Source organism: Clytia hemisphaerica, unplaced genomic scaffold (genome assembly GCF_902728285.1).
Source record: "Clytia hemisphaerica strain Z4C2 unplaced genomic scaffold, Clytia hemisphaerica genome assembly, whole genome shotgun sequence".
NCBI classification, from domain to species: Eukaryota; Metazoa; Cnidaria; class Hydrozoa; order Leptothecata; family Clytiidae; genus Clytia; species Clytia hemisphaerica.
This window is the reverse complement of record NW_027103917.1, coordinates 2,218,540-2,233,143: the sequence shown is the minus strand read 5'-3', so window position 1 is coordinate 2,233,143 and position 14,604 is coordinate 2,218,540. Positions and strand designations below refer to the sequence as shown.

Sequence of the window (14,604 nt, the reverse complement as noted above, 5' to 3'; positions counted from 1 at the left end):
AGAATACCAACGTTCTTTAGGATAGACATTATAGTATAGTAAATCTCAAGTTTGGCGCCATCGACAATTTTCTAAAAATTAAGAATTCAATTTTTTACTTTCTTTTCAAATTATTTGACTCTTTTTTGTTATTGTTATATTACAGTTAATGACCAGTTAGTTTCTAATAAGCTATTATAATAATAACAAATGTAATGGATTCAGCTTATTTGAAAGAACACGTCGGCAAAGCATTAGCCCTTGGTCTTGCTGAAGTTTGTCAGAAGAAACCTGCTGATCCTATTGAATATTTATCAAAATGGCTGAGAAAACATGTGGAAAATCTCAAAGATGATGCTAATGTATGTTTTGATTATAATTCTTTATTGTTTGGAAAGCTTGATAATAAGCATTATACTGTTTTCTTTGGGTTTTGAGAATTTCTTTTTACGGAATAGCTGGAGTAATTGTTGATATGAGACAATGAAATCAGTATATTGAAATTCAATTTAATTTGCAAAGTTTATGCTTTTATGTACCAAAAAATCCTTTAAAATTCTTTATAATTCACTATTTTTAGGAAGCGCTCGAGTCGGAAGAGCTTACTAAGCAACGCGAAGAAGCAGAGGATGAGAAAAGGAGACAAGAAGCTTTACTAGAAGAACAAACGCGCATACAGAGTCAAATCATGAAACGAGATATGGAAAAAATCGAACAACAAGAGAAAGACGAATTACAAAAACAAAAGATCAAGGAAGAAGGAGGTTCATAGTTTATTCATTTCATAAATTTTCCTGTTTCTGAATTTTATAATAATATTTCTTTATACAGTTTCAAGTCAATGCAGTAATTTGTCTTTTCGGTAATGTTTTTTCAATAAAACTATAGATAGAATTTTTAAAGAAATTTGAGATTTCAATTTAGCATTTCTTAGTACATTTTTTTTTACCAATTTTAAAGGTTTTGTTTTTAGATAAGAGTGATATCGTTACTCATTAATTTTAAATCGTAAGCTTTTTCACATTGGATTGACACGTATGTGGAGCAAGATTGGTCAGAAAGAGGAAAAGAATAACATTTTTTTGCTTGTACCAGCATAATATAACAATAGGCAGACACCGTCCTGATATGAAATCTGTGCCTGATACGAAACACTTATGTACAAATAAAACCTTTAAGTTCGAGATAAAATAAAAATTTTAAAAAATGATAAGAATTTTTGATACTAGTAGATGCCATACATTACTAACACATCATTTAAAGAGAGTCATGGGAGACTAAATTTTTAGAAACAGTTCATCAGCAAGGTGTCAAAATTTTGCAAAGTCGATTTTCCGTCTAGCTCCGTCGTAGAACACTAAGGGTATTTTACAGTGATAAATCAATTTAATTTTTATAAACAGATGAGTCTAAATTACTCAAAGCATTATAAATACTATAGTCTGCTTTAATTCGAACATAAAGTTTTCAGTTTATATTTTATATACGTCTACGTATGTGTCTTAAACTCAAATAATCTAACAAGTATTTTATTAGTATAACTCTTTTGCACGGGTTGTTATGAAGATTCGGCTGTATTCTAGAAATTGTGTATTTAAGATTGAAAAAGTTTAAGAAAGATTTGAAGTCAACAAGTTTGAAGTCATTTTGTTCAGCTGCTCAGTATGGTCGAAGTTTTCAGGGAAGAAAAAATGTAAGTTTTGTATTTATTTGTTTTTAATTTTCATGGAAAGTTTCTTAGACTGGTTTAAGAGGGATGTGAAGAAAATATTTTATTCCAGAAAGATGATTAAACCCCTCATCTTAAGAACGTAATTTTGGGGAGGTCTACCTAAAGTATTTCCAAAATATCTGACCCGCCTTTGGTTTTTTATAAATTCCTTTAAAAATTATCTTTAAACACCCCCCACCCCTCTTTGAAGGAAAATTATAATTTCTTGAAGCAGTTTAAACATTTTTTGGAGAGCGCCACAAAATATTTCTTTACTAATTATCGTTATAACACTTTTAAATTTCCTTTGTGCATATCATTTACACTCTCTTGCAATAAATCAGTCCCGAGGTCTGAATCGACAATCAGTTTTCTTGAAAGGTGCTATTAAAACCATATGAATTACAGGACTAAAAGTCATATACTCAAAAATCTACCATAATTTATCACGTACTCTTAGGTTCCAAATAAACGTGGGGGCCTAATTGCCGCGGAGGTTGGAAATTGTACTTGCGAAAACACAAAAATAATGTAAATATAGGCTAAAATCAGGATATTTAGAGCAGAATAAGGGACCTTCTCTTTGAAAGCTGAAAAAAATTCTTCAAAATTAATAAGCGGGGAGCTTTATTTGGAACCTAAGAATATTTATTTCATAACGTTTTAGTTGCCAAACCAAACGATACTGCACCATCACCGACGATATCAGATCACCCAGTATCACCAGTGCAACCAGAAGAGGACGACCAACCAGCACCACCAGATACACCAACCAGTCAACGCAGTCAGATCGTAGAAGCTTCTGCAGAAATTGAAAATTCTGATACTGAAGAACAACAAGAAGAAAAACCAACGGAAGAAACAAAACAATCACCTATCAATGGTAAGATCTTTTAATGACTACACACTTTTTTTTATAATAATGGTGTTGTTTTTTTCGGTCGGGGAAAAACACCATTCATGTACGAGATCTTTCACTCATTTCTTTGAGCATTTTCTAGTCTAAAAAGTAGAAAAAATTACAGATTATTCAAATATATCAAAAAATCAAAAAATCAAAAAATCAAAAATAACAAACTAGAAATTTACTATGCCCTCTTCCACAAATGGTGTTTTTTCATTTCATCGTGGATATTCTTAACTTTTTTGGGAAAATCATCCTAAAATATTCTTACAGCATTCTTAGGTTAGGATCCAAATTCAAACTAGATTTAACATGTAATAAATACAGTTGATGCTCTTTAATTCGATTGAAATCCAATTCTCCTTGAAGATCGAATTACAGAGCGTCAACTGTATAAAAATGATATTTTTGAGAAAGTATTCAAATTTACTGGCAACTTACAATTACAAATGCTCTGAAATGGCACTCTCAGGTTTAGTAGCTAAATTCCATGATGGTCATTAAATTCCAAAAAAAATTTTTCCAGCGAAAACTTCTTCCCTTAAGGTAAAAAATTCGTTTTATTTAAAGTGATTTCATTCCGAGTTTGACCTACAGTATTGATGCCTTTAGACTAAAAAATATCCTTTAGTACTTGGAGTTTGATCTCTAAAAAGTAGATATTCTAATTGAAGTGCAAGCTTGAAGTCATTTTCCAATCAATGCTTCAAATATAGCAAAATAATTCAGAGCCCTATAGTTTTGGAGAAAAATTATTTTGAAAATTTTAGAACCCAAAGATGAAAAATGAAGAAGAAAAATATGAATTTTTTATCCTTTAGTGTTAAAAACTTTCGATACAGAGGTACTTTGAAGCCTCCTGATTTCAGCTCCTATAGTTTTATAATTCGATTGGTTGGAAAATAACAAATTTTAACCCTTTGTGCGCGCTGTTTTTTTTCTAATTTTTTTTTTTTTAACTTAAAACTTTAAAGTGTCATAAAAGCTTGTAGCTTATGATTTAGAAGACGATTTTGGTACCGTTAGAAAGCTATTTTTATACTCTTTCTAACAGCATTCGGTTTATGCCCCTTTAAATCAATAGGTAAGGAGCTATGGCCTCAAGTCTGAGACTCAGTATCTTGGCTTATTTTGGACGCATATACGCGTCCCTTGTGGTCTTGGGGTTAAAGCCAAAATTCTCTTTTTGAAAAGTCTAAAAAATAATTTCTTTTCTTTGTAGATGTGAAGCCTTCATCAAGCAATACTTCTCCAGTACCATCATCGCCACCACCAGAGTTGAATTCACCAGTACCTCGAGATGTTACAAACTCTGTTGCAAGCACTCATGGTGATATTGATGTCAATGATGACCAATTAACTGATTCTCTCAACATTGATCATTAGTAGTACTGTCTGAACAGAACTAAACAGAAACTAAATCAAATCGGTAGAAAAATCGTCGAGTGTAAATAATCGTCGTTAAAAATTCGTCGGTAAAAAATTCGTTACCACCGGATTTTTTCGTCGTTTTTGCCCGACAAATTATCTAGCGATAAGGTATCGTGTTAAACTCAGAACACCCCTGTTTTACAGACCTAATAAGGCTCCAAGTTTCAAGTCCTACAAAGACCAACAACTGAAACTATGAACAACAATAATGAAAATTTTAATGTTTCAATTCGGTCTCATTGCATTATATTTTCGTTTGATATTTTTACAAAGCTCACAGGATCAGTGAGACAGCAGTATAAAATTTGCCACCCCCTTCCCCCGTTTATTAATTTTTAAGAATATTTTCCGCTGTCTAAGTAGCCTGATTTTAGCCTATATTTACCTTATTTTTAGGTTTTCAAAAGTACATTTGGAACCTAAGAGTACATTGTAATGAAATACCTGCCGCTTACACTGATGAAAATATATCGATGGAATAGTTACTGGTTGGCTTAGTTACTTAGTTACATCTTAATAGAACTGCATCTTTTTAAAGAACCCGAGAATATTTTGTTGCTCGCTAAAATTAGTCCCCTTAAAACTAAATATTTAGAATTTTATATAAATTGATTTGTTTGTATATAATGCTGATTTTTAAATTTATTACTTTTTTTGACAATTTTTTTTTGTAACCTAGAAGGTCATCAAAATTGATCTACGGTACAGTCTGAGTATGCTAAAGGCTCAAAAACCCTGATCATTTACATAGTACCCCCCCCCTAAGGGGTAAAATATTGAGCTATTTTCTGACTCGGAAACAATGGAATTCTCTCAGACCCGGTAGGATTGAAATAAGACTGGGATTTATATTCCTGTGTTTTTTAGTGCTTTGGATTCCACTGTTTTTAACCCTTGAGTCAGAAAACAGCACTATATTTGTACAGTGGTGTTTTAAAAAACTAAGTTTTAAAATTGCCTTCTAATAAGTTATTAGACATGTTGTTAAACTGCTTTCCAGATCCGGATTTTACAAAAAACAATTCAAAGTTAAAAGACACCCCTGTCTCAGTAACCAGTTAAAAAAACCCACCAGGGTCTAACTTGATGAAGAATTTCAATGGGTTTAATGACGATAATTTAGGTGATTGAGATTTTCACCGGGGTGGGAAAAATTTCACTAAGCAAATCTGGTTTCTTGAATTCATTAATATTCATTAGTATTTACTTTATTTTTTGACCGGTTTGCCAAAACTAATACTATAATTGACCTGGTAAGACCATAAACTTCCAAATTTTGATCAGGTTTAGAGAAATTCAATTCATTTTTTCCAGTTCTACTTATTATGAAACTGGGGCACTTATAATGAAACTGGGGCTTACCATTAGACTATTTTTGACAATATTTTTCACCGGGTGGATCTTACCTACTGACCTTTATAAACTATCATTGGAACGAAGCTACATCCGTGGAGTTTTTTTTTGAAAGAAGCCTTTGTAGTGATAAAACTTTGCCTAACGACAAACGGTGCTACATCACTAGTGCACAAGCAAAATAAGAGCTAGCGCTCTCGACGCGGGTACCACTTTCATAAAAACTCTGATCAAAACATTTTGCTTGGGATTGAGAAATTGCCTCCAGGGTTTATATTAAGCCCAGCGATCTTACCGGGTCACAACCTCGTTCCCTGCGCATTATCAGCTTTTTTATGCTTACTGATAGCGATAGAAAATACCCTTGCATTGGCTGGTATTCGAACGCGCAAGATTACGTAATTTAAAAACAAAAAGTCAGATTTCATTCGTTCCTGGGTTTGAAACCATTGCATTGCAGTGTAACTTTGTAGCGTCAGATTTTTTTATGACGTATTGTTTTGAGAAGTTCCCCCTCTGAGAGGGGGAACTCGCATCAGCCAACACCAGGGTATTCTCTGGCGTCAATCAGTAACGTAAATAAAGCCTGGAATACACGGGGACGAGGTTGACCGGGTCACTGACACAGGGGTGCTGAAAGCCCAGCTGGCGCACAACGTTGTTTCAACGTTTATCTAATGTTCACAACGTCCATATAACGTTAGATGAACGTTGAAACAACGTTGTGTGCCAGCCGAGAGGAAAAGAATGATCTGCTGACAAACTGAATAATACTTATGCTTTATGTACATTTTTATTTATGACTAGTTATATCCATGCTACATGCAAGACAAAAACATTCTACACATATTTGATTTTTAAAGTTTGCTTCTATATCTTCTGATACATTTGAAAGTCGACCCAGCCTGACTACTATTTCAATGTCCTTTATTCTTTGCCACGGAGCCACGGAAAGTCATGTGACATCTTTTTCAACCAATAAAATTTAATAATTTCGAGGGTAAAACAAACACTATGGTTTTACTCACTAAAAATTTATGTTTACTGAAAACACATAATTAATCTTTAGTAAGTGTTCTGTTGTACCCCAATTCTGACATCATGCCGTGGCGAAGAATGTTTCCGACGTATTTGCTCTATTGTCTTCAATCCGCCAATGACCGAACAATGACATAGGTTAATTTTGACTAGCGGTATTGAAAATCTTAATGTAATCCTTACGTCAAGCAAAATCTCAAAAACTTCCCAAATTTTTGACCTTCTCTAAAGATTTTGCTTTTCTCAACTTCAGTTGAGCTATAATCTGAGAATGTCTGTATGTATGTATGTATGTATGTATGTATGTCTGTATGTATGTATGTCCGTCCGAAAACTTTAGGGCAGGCTGGACACTTCAAAAAAGGTCGGATTTGGCTGAAATTTGGCACACTTGTTCCTTGGGTGAATATCTGGGGGTGTTTTTTTCATTTTTTGAAAATTTTGATTTTTGGGGCCTGGGGACGAGTTTTTCGCCAAAACGAGGCTAAAACTTTGGGGCAGCCTGGACACTTCAAAAAAGGTCGGATTTGGCTGAAATTTGGCACACTTGTTCCTTGGGTGAATATCTGGGGGTGTTTTTTTCATTTTTTGAAAATTTTGATTTTTGGGGCCTGGGGACGAGTTTTTCACCAAAACGAGGCTGGCAGCCTGGACACTTCAAAAAAGGTCGGATTTGGCTGAATGAAATTTGGCACACTTGTTCCTTGGGTGAATATCTGGGGGTGTTTTTTTTCATTTTTTGAAAATTTTGATTTTTGGGGCCTGGGGACGAGTTTTTCACCAAAACGAGGCTGGTAGCCTGGACACTTCAAAAAAGGTCGGATTTGGCTGAAATTTGGCACACTTGTTCCTTGGGTGAATATCTGGGGGTCTACAATTGGGCCTATGAATGATTTGAAGCCACTGAAGTTGAGCCCAGTGCGTTGCGCACGTTCGACTATGGATAGATTTTCCGCCTAGAATTCTAAAAGAGAGGAAATTTTTAATTTCGTGATATTTGGACGCTTACGCTTTTTAATGGTTTTTGTACCCCTTTGAGAGACTTTCGAGGGTGTGAAAGAGGACCCTTATGGCTGGCACATACCCGGCACCCATTTGCCTAAGTACCCCCTCGGGGTAAAGTGCTTTTAAATATTTCTTTTTTAGCGTACCTTAAGGGAAGAAATTTTCGCAGGAATTTTATTTCGCGGTTGGTCAAATTATTTTTTTTCGCGGGAATTTAATTTCGCGGTTCACCGATTTTCGAAAAATTCGCGGGAATTTAATTTCGCGGTTGCAGGATATTTTTGGCCAAAAGCGTTATTAAATAAGCAAAAAACCTGCTTTAAGGCTTGAAATAGTACGAATTTGGGGGAATGCGTGAAATAAATTAAATTTCGCGGGAATTTAATTTCGCGGTTTAACGATTATGTAAAATTTCGCGGGAACTTAATTTCGCGGTTTTAGGCAAAATCCGCGAAAACCGCGAAATTTTGTTCCCGCAAAAATTTCTTCCCTTAAGGTAGGCAGAATAAAATGTTATTTTCAGAAGGCCTTATTTTCCTCCCCCCCCCCCCCCCCCTTAAAACTGTAAATTTTAGCTCAACCTTGAGAGTTAAGTTTCGAAGTTCTTTTCGGCAATGTTATTACGAAAGAAGCCGCCTTCCCTTGACAAATATTTTTTGCGTGTTACAATGAAATTTCCTCTGGAATGTAAATCGATTTTCGTTAATAAAAACATAGGGGGCCTTCTAGATACAATGCAAAGTCAATTTGTAAATCCAATGAAATTTGAACCTTCCTGACAATCAAAGTTCATGTTTTTCTTATCATTGTGTCAAAAAAGGCGCTTCTTTTTTTGCCTATAGAAAATTCTCTACTGTACTCTGTTTAAATTTATATCAATCCTGTTTGAGGCTCTTCACCGTTGTTTAAACAACTCTTTCAAAACTTTTCTGATTACCCCTATATTTTCTCTGTAAGAATTTATTGTTATATTTTGATAATATTTAAGCTTTTAAATGAAGAGAGCTCTAATGCTTGATAGGAGTGGAACTTACCCATAAAACACCCCTGTCCAGTGACCCGGTAGCATTTTAAATCACACCAGTAAAATTTCACCGCATCTGATTTTGGGATGATTCGATCAATTTTGAGACCAGGTTTACTTATTGTCACACTTGGGCTGAAAATTAGGCCATTTTTGGCAATTTTTACATCAGGTTTTCCATGAGGGCGGATCAAGGGTGTCTTCAAATCCCCCTCGTACCTATCTTACCTGACTTTATTACGCTCTGATATCTATGGACGGACGGTAGGGAGTATCGAAGGTATATTATATGAGCGTCCAAAAGCGCGATTGTTTCGTCCCAACTGGCACTCAACGCCGTTTCAACGTTCATCTAACATTATATGGATGCTGTGAAAGTTAGATAAACGTTGAAACAACGTTGTGGGCCAGCTGGGGTGTCACAGTAGATTATTACATAAATATATGTTTTCAATTCAAAATGCATGATAAAATTTAACTAACTAAAATTGCCTCTTGTCTCTTGAAAAAATCACTTAACCCTATCTTAATTAAACAACAACTAACAGTGCCTAACACTCTAGTAACAGCAATATAGCGACCTTTCCTGAAGGGGGTTGTCAGTTTAATAAGTTTGATTTATATACACGTTTTTTTATAAGGAACTCGAGGCTGAAAATAATCCAAAAATTAAGGAATTGTTAAGGAACTGCTCAGTCTGAGAATAAGAAAACAAGTTTTAAAGGAATCCAATTTTTGCGAATCCAAACTTAGCAGCTATGTAAATAAGGAACTCGATAAGGAACTTTGAGGCTGAAATTCTCTGTCAAAATAAGGAACTCCAAGCTCGGAGCAAAGTTAAGGTTCCTTATCAAAAAAAAAAGCGTGCAGTTGTAGAAATTAGATTTTTAGAAAAACATTTCTTATACAAAAAATTCTCAATGCAACAGAGAGGGGGAGAATGTTATTGACGCTTCCATCTTTAATTCCTCTTGAGACTCCTAGTAACGTTCACAAAACAAAAAAAAGCTCTAATATGATTGGCCCTTTTTTATGACACATTTCAAAACGAACCAATCAAATTATTTGATTATTAAAGAGACCCCTTGACAACTGTCACGTGGTTACGAAATCTCGCTTTTGATTGGATGCTTTAAAAAATGTGAGGAGTATTAGTAATATAAACGCGAGGTTTGAGTAACTTTTGAAATCACTTGTTTTTGAGAAGGGAGCAGAGCGCGAATCGTTACATCGCAATTTTCTCTCCAATTTTCAAGGATAAATTCTTAACTCTTTTTAAGAAAAAGCAAAACACACGTTTACTACACTACTAAATCAACATGGTAAGTTCGGATTTGATTCTTCTTAACTGGAATATTTGTATTTAACTTTTCACTAGAACATACTGTTTCAGCTTTAATTCTGCTTGTAAATTCGGTCCCATAAAACATAAAAATGGGTTTCAGACACATTATATTATATTTTAGTTTTTTTATGCACACTAATTTTTGAATCTTCGATTTTTCTAGTGTTTGATATTTTCTTAAAATTATCTCCATAGCGTGAATGTATCTCAGTCCATGTTGGCCAAGCTGGCGTCCAAATGGGAAATGCTTGTTGGGAATTGTACTGTTTGGAGCATGGAATCCAACCTGATGGTCAAATGCCTTCAGACAAAACCATTGGAGGTGGAGATGATTCATTCAACACTTTCTTCAGTGAGACTGGTGCTGGTAAACATGTCCCAAGAGCTGTTTTCATCGATCTTGAACCCTCAGTTATTGGTAAGATTGCGTATTTTGAATCTTTATTGACTCCCAGGGGGAGTATATGCCTTGAGAGTGGAGATTTTTTTAATTTTTCCTAGAGTCTCTAAGGGCTCACAAAAACAAGAACAAAAACTTCTCTCTTATTAAGGGTTCAGTTTTCACATAGCTAAGTTGCTTTTATAAAAATTAGTACTTTCGATTTGAAGGGCGTTTGCATTTCTCTTCCATTTGAAACTTGGAAAGTTTATGTTCACATAACTGAAATATGCCTTCATAAAATTTCCTGCTTATAATAAACAGACGGTTTTTTTCTGCCTGCCTACTGTCTGTACAGGCTGTTTAATCAAAATTGAAAAAGTCTTTCGGGATATCGCATTTGAAAGGGAATTTTAAACTTTTTGATGTCTAATCCAATTTTCTAAGGTTTGCACGTTATTTTTATAAAGAAACGCACTATATAAGAACATATGGCTTCGATGGCAAAAAATATTAAGAACAAGTTAAGAACATACACAAGCTTTGCGTACTCTAAAACACCCGATCTCTTAGGAAGCTTACAAAAACGCTTACATGGTGAAAATAAGAACACGTTAAAGAACATTTTTAGGCTAAATATTTAAAAAGTTAAGAGCATCCGAAGACTTAAAAAGTTTTTGTTCTTATTGAAAAATCGTACCGACAGATACGATCTTTTCTATTGTAAGACTTCCAGACCTCTTGTTTGACGAACGAGAAAATATTAAAACCATATCAAACTCAAATGGGATTAACACTCTTAAACCTAATTGATCCATGTTCACTATTTCTAGCTATGACAATACACTTTGAATATTTCTTTATTTAAAACGTGGTTGACTGTAATCCAGGGGATTAGATAGAAGGCGTTATTCTCATAGCTAAATTGTACACATTTGTCAAATTGACTTAGCATATACTTTTTTTTTATACAAGAACAATTTTATAAGAACAATGAGACTCAAATCGCCAAAATTAAGAACAATTTAAGAACAATGCTGTGCCTGAAATTACTCAATTTCAAGCAATTTAAGGTTCAATAAAGTACTAAAAATTGGGTGTAACGCCTAAAATACCTCAATAAATAAACCCTTTAAATAGATAAGAACAATTTGAGGCTTGAAGTGCTAGAAAATAAGGAACAGCTGAGCCTGAGAAAAATTCTACTGGTTCTCATAAAAAAAAGTGTATCGGCTTTGTTGATTAGCCACTCGTTGAGTTTTAAACTTCGTTTCGACACTAAAACCCGAAAACGTTTGACTTTGGACAATTAAGTTTTCGCTTGCGTTGTCTTATTTTCATTTGCATTTAAAGCTCAAAATGTTCTTACCCTGTTATTAATTCAAGGGAGAAATTTAGGCTTTTTATAAGCTTTTAAAAAACCCGATGGAGCTGGTGCACAGCTTTGTTTCAATAATCTAATGTTACACCCCTGTCTCACAGCTCCGGTGGATTTTTTTTCCTCAGTGGGGATAAAAACTCCTATTGAAATCCTATTAAGGATAGAAATTCTACTGTTCCAAGGTTAAAAAATTCAGTGGGGATGGGTTTGGAGTGCAATATTTAAACATTGTATTTCGAATTGGGATGAAATTTAGGGTATTTTCCTACCAGGGACTAAGTTTTTGTCAAATTTTACAGTGTGGCTGGGATCCCAGCGGGTTTGTGACACAGGGGTGTAATGTTCACAGCATCCATATCGTTATGGGAATTCCCCTTTGTGTCAAATATTCTCCTTGATTGTATTGTAAATTTCCCTAATCTTTCTATACAGATGAGGTTCGTACAGGCACATACCGTCAACTCTTCCATCCTGAACAACTGATCTCTGGCAAAGAAGATGCTGCCAACAACTACGCTCGTGGTCATTACACTGTTGGTAAAGAACTCATTGACCAAGTCTTGGACCGTATCCGAAAACTCGCTGATCAATGCACTGGTCTTCAAGGATTCTTAATCTTCCACTCCTTCGGTGGTGGCACCGGATCTGGATTCACTTCATTGTTGATGGAACGTCTTTCTGTCGACTATGGAAAGAAATCTAAATTGGAATTTGCTGTTTACCCAGCACCCCAAATCTCCACAGCTGTTGTTGAACCATACAACTCTGTATTGACCACCCACACCACATTGGAACACTCTGACTGTGCATTCATGGTTGATAACGAAGCCATCTACGATATCTGCCGACGAAACTTGGATATTGAGCGTCCAACCTACACTAACTTGAACAGATTGATTGGTCAAATTGTTTCTTCGATCACTGCATCTTTGAGATTCGATGGTGCTTTGAATGTCGATTTAACTGAGTTCCAAACCAACTTGGTGCCATACCCACGTATTCATTTCCCCTTGGCAACTTATGCTCCAGTTATCTCTGCTGAGAAAGCTTATCATGAACAACTTACTGTCTCTGAGATCACCAATGCCTGTTTCGAACCAGCCAACCAGATGGTCAAATGCGATCCACGACATGGTAAATACATGGCTTGTTGTCTGTTGTACCGTGGAGATGTTGTCCCTAAAGACGTCAATGCAGCTATCGCTACCATCAAGACCAAACGCACAATTCAATTTGTCGATTGGTGTCCAACTGGATTCAAAGTTGGAATCAATTACCAACCACCAACCGTTGTTCCAGGAGGTGATCTCGCCAAAGTTCAACGTGCTGTTTGTATGTTGTCCAATACCACTGCAATTGCTGAAGCTTGGGCTCGTTTGGATCATAAATTCGATTTGATGTACGCCAAACGTGCTTTTGTCCATTGGTATGTCGGAGAAGGTAAGAAAATAAGTATATAACTCGAATGTCTCCTTAGGGGTCATCCATATAGTACGTACGCAAAATTTTTCCAAATATTGGATACCCCCTCCCCCTTGTACGCAGAGAACAATAGAAATGACGTCATTTAAACAATAGACGTACGCTTTTGCTAAGTCCCCCTCTCCTCCCTTCACTGCGGCGTACGTACTATGTGGATGGCCCCTTAACTCGAACAAGTTTTCTCGCCCTTAAGTTAACAATGTCTCATAAACCTGTCTCTATAACTCAAAATTTCCTTAACTTTAACAGCGTTGCGTGCCCCTGTGTTTCCCAGGTTTTCTTTTTACATTAGTGTTTCCGTTTCATATCAGACACATATTTCATATCAGGAAAGTGTCTTGCTATTATTATGCTGATATAAACAAAAAAATGTTTTCTTTTCCTCTTTCTGACCAATCTTGCTCCACATCCGTATCAATTCAATATTAAAAAACTTGTAAATTAAAATTGATGAGTAAGCAAACGATATCACTCTCATTTAAAAACAAACCTTTAATACAAATTTCCCATTAATAACTTAGGTATGGAAGAAGGAGAGTTTTCAGAAGCTCGTGAAGACATGGCAGCCTTGGAGAAAGATTACGAAGAAGTCGGTGTTGATTCGATTGATGATGATGGAGAAGGAGAAGATGACGAATATTAAGGAGATAATGTATAAGGGAGATAAACACCATTTTGTAACCATTTTAAAGAAAAAAATATGGTAAAGACTTACATCTCATTGTTCTATCATTCATTCTTAACCCTATTCGGACTAGGGGGGCTCTTTCTGTTCGGAGGTCAAACTATTGGTAATAGCTCCTGAAATAATAGAGCTTTTGCCGTGAAATTTTCTGCAAATTCCTAACTTTTATTTAGCTTCAATATAAAAAAAAATTTGACACCTAAAAATTTTCACACCTTGAGCATGATGACATTTCTGACAGCAAGGTGTCAAAAAAATTGACACACCAATACAAATTGATTTCTAATGTCATATATATCGTTTAAACCGTAATTTATTGAATATTTAGGATAAAATAAGCATTTTAAACTCAGGCAATTTTTTCTAAAGCTTTTGTTAGAATACAATAGCTATTTATAAGAACAAAGGAAATTTTCGGTTTTTGCTCACTTTGGGCATGATGAGTGACGTCATCAAAATAAATTTTTGTCAAAAGTTACCCTATATGTCAAGGATCTTGTGTGTGCCAAATTTCATCCAAAAAGGCCCACTAGATCAAATTTTAAGGGGTGGTACAGGAAAAGCCCCCCCTAGTTCTGAACCGCGCCTAAAAGCCTAGGTTGAATAGGGTTAAAGAAAATTTCTTTAATAAATAAAGTTAGAATTTCTATCTTCCATTATCATCTGGATAATTTATTTTACAAACCCGTAATGTTTTCATTCTTCTTGGTAACATAAAAAAGTTTCCTATTAAGCTTGGTACTCAGCACATGCGTGACGGTTCAACTAAAATTTGGACAAACTGGGGAGGCAAATTTAAGAGATTTTGATATTTGGCGCCCCATAAAAAATAAATATTTTTTAGAAATAACCCATGCGAAGCGAGCACGAATTTTTTGGGGGTATTT

At 35.1% G+C, this 14,604-nt stretch overlaps 2 protein-coding genes across 2 annotated transcripts; both read left to right on the top strand.

Moving 5' to 3' along the window:
* The first annotated feature begins 129 nt into the window (after positions 1-129).
* On the top strand, positions 130-6,232 carry LOC136809440 (DPY30 domain-containing protein 1-like). The gene is made up of 4 exons (XM_067065972.1): positions 130-341; positions 560-743; positions 2,358-2,573; positions 3,817-6,232. The coding sequence occupies exons 1-4, from the start codon at positions 195-197 to the stop codon at positions 3,978-3,980; spliced, it is 711 nt and encodes a 236-aa protein (XP_066922073.1). The 5' UTR covers positions 130-194; the 3' UTR covers positions 3,981-6,232.
* A 3,394-nt stretch (positions 6,233-9,626) lies between these two features.
* Positions 9,627-13,746, top strand: LOC136809439 (tubulin alpha-1 chain-like). The gene is made up of 4 exons (XM_067065970.1): positions 9,627-9,767; positions 9,986-10,208; positions 11,983-12,990; positions 13,554-13,746. Exons 1-4 carry the CDS (start codon positions 9,765-9,767, stop codon positions 13,673-13,675), a joined length of 1,356 nt encoding a protein of 451 aa, XP_066922071.1. The 5' UTR covers positions 9,627-9,764; the 3' UTR covers positions 13,676-13,746.
* Positions 13,747-14,604: the final 858 nt, after the last annotated feature.

What these genes read in the sequence shown, in the direction of transcription:
- LOC136809439 (XM_067065970.1), top strand. An exon ending in TCTTGAACCCTCAGTTATTG is followed by an intron (nt 10,209 to 11,982) that starts GTAAGATTGCGT and finishes CTTTCTATACAG; the next exon opens with ATGAGGTTCGTACAGGCACA. An exon ending in CCATTGGTATGTCGGAGAAG is followed by an intron (nt 12,991 to 13,553) that starts GTAAGAAAATAA and finishes TTAATAACTTAG; the next exon opens with GTATGGAAGAAGGAGAGTTT.
- LOC136809440 (XM_067065972.1), top strand. Translation starts at nt 195, where the DNA reads ATGGATTCAGCTTATTTGAAAGAACACGTCGGCAAAGCATTAGCCCTT. An exon ending in ATCTCAAAGATGATGCTAAT is followed by an intron (nt 342 to 559) that starts GTATGTTTTGAT and finishes CACTATTTTTAG; the next exon opens with GAAGCGCTCGAGTCGGAAGA. An exon ending in AAAACAATCACCTATCAATG is followed by an intron (nt 2,574 to 3,816) that starts GTAAGATCTTTT and finishes TTTTCTTTGTAG; the next exon opens with ATGTGAAGCCTTCATCAAGC.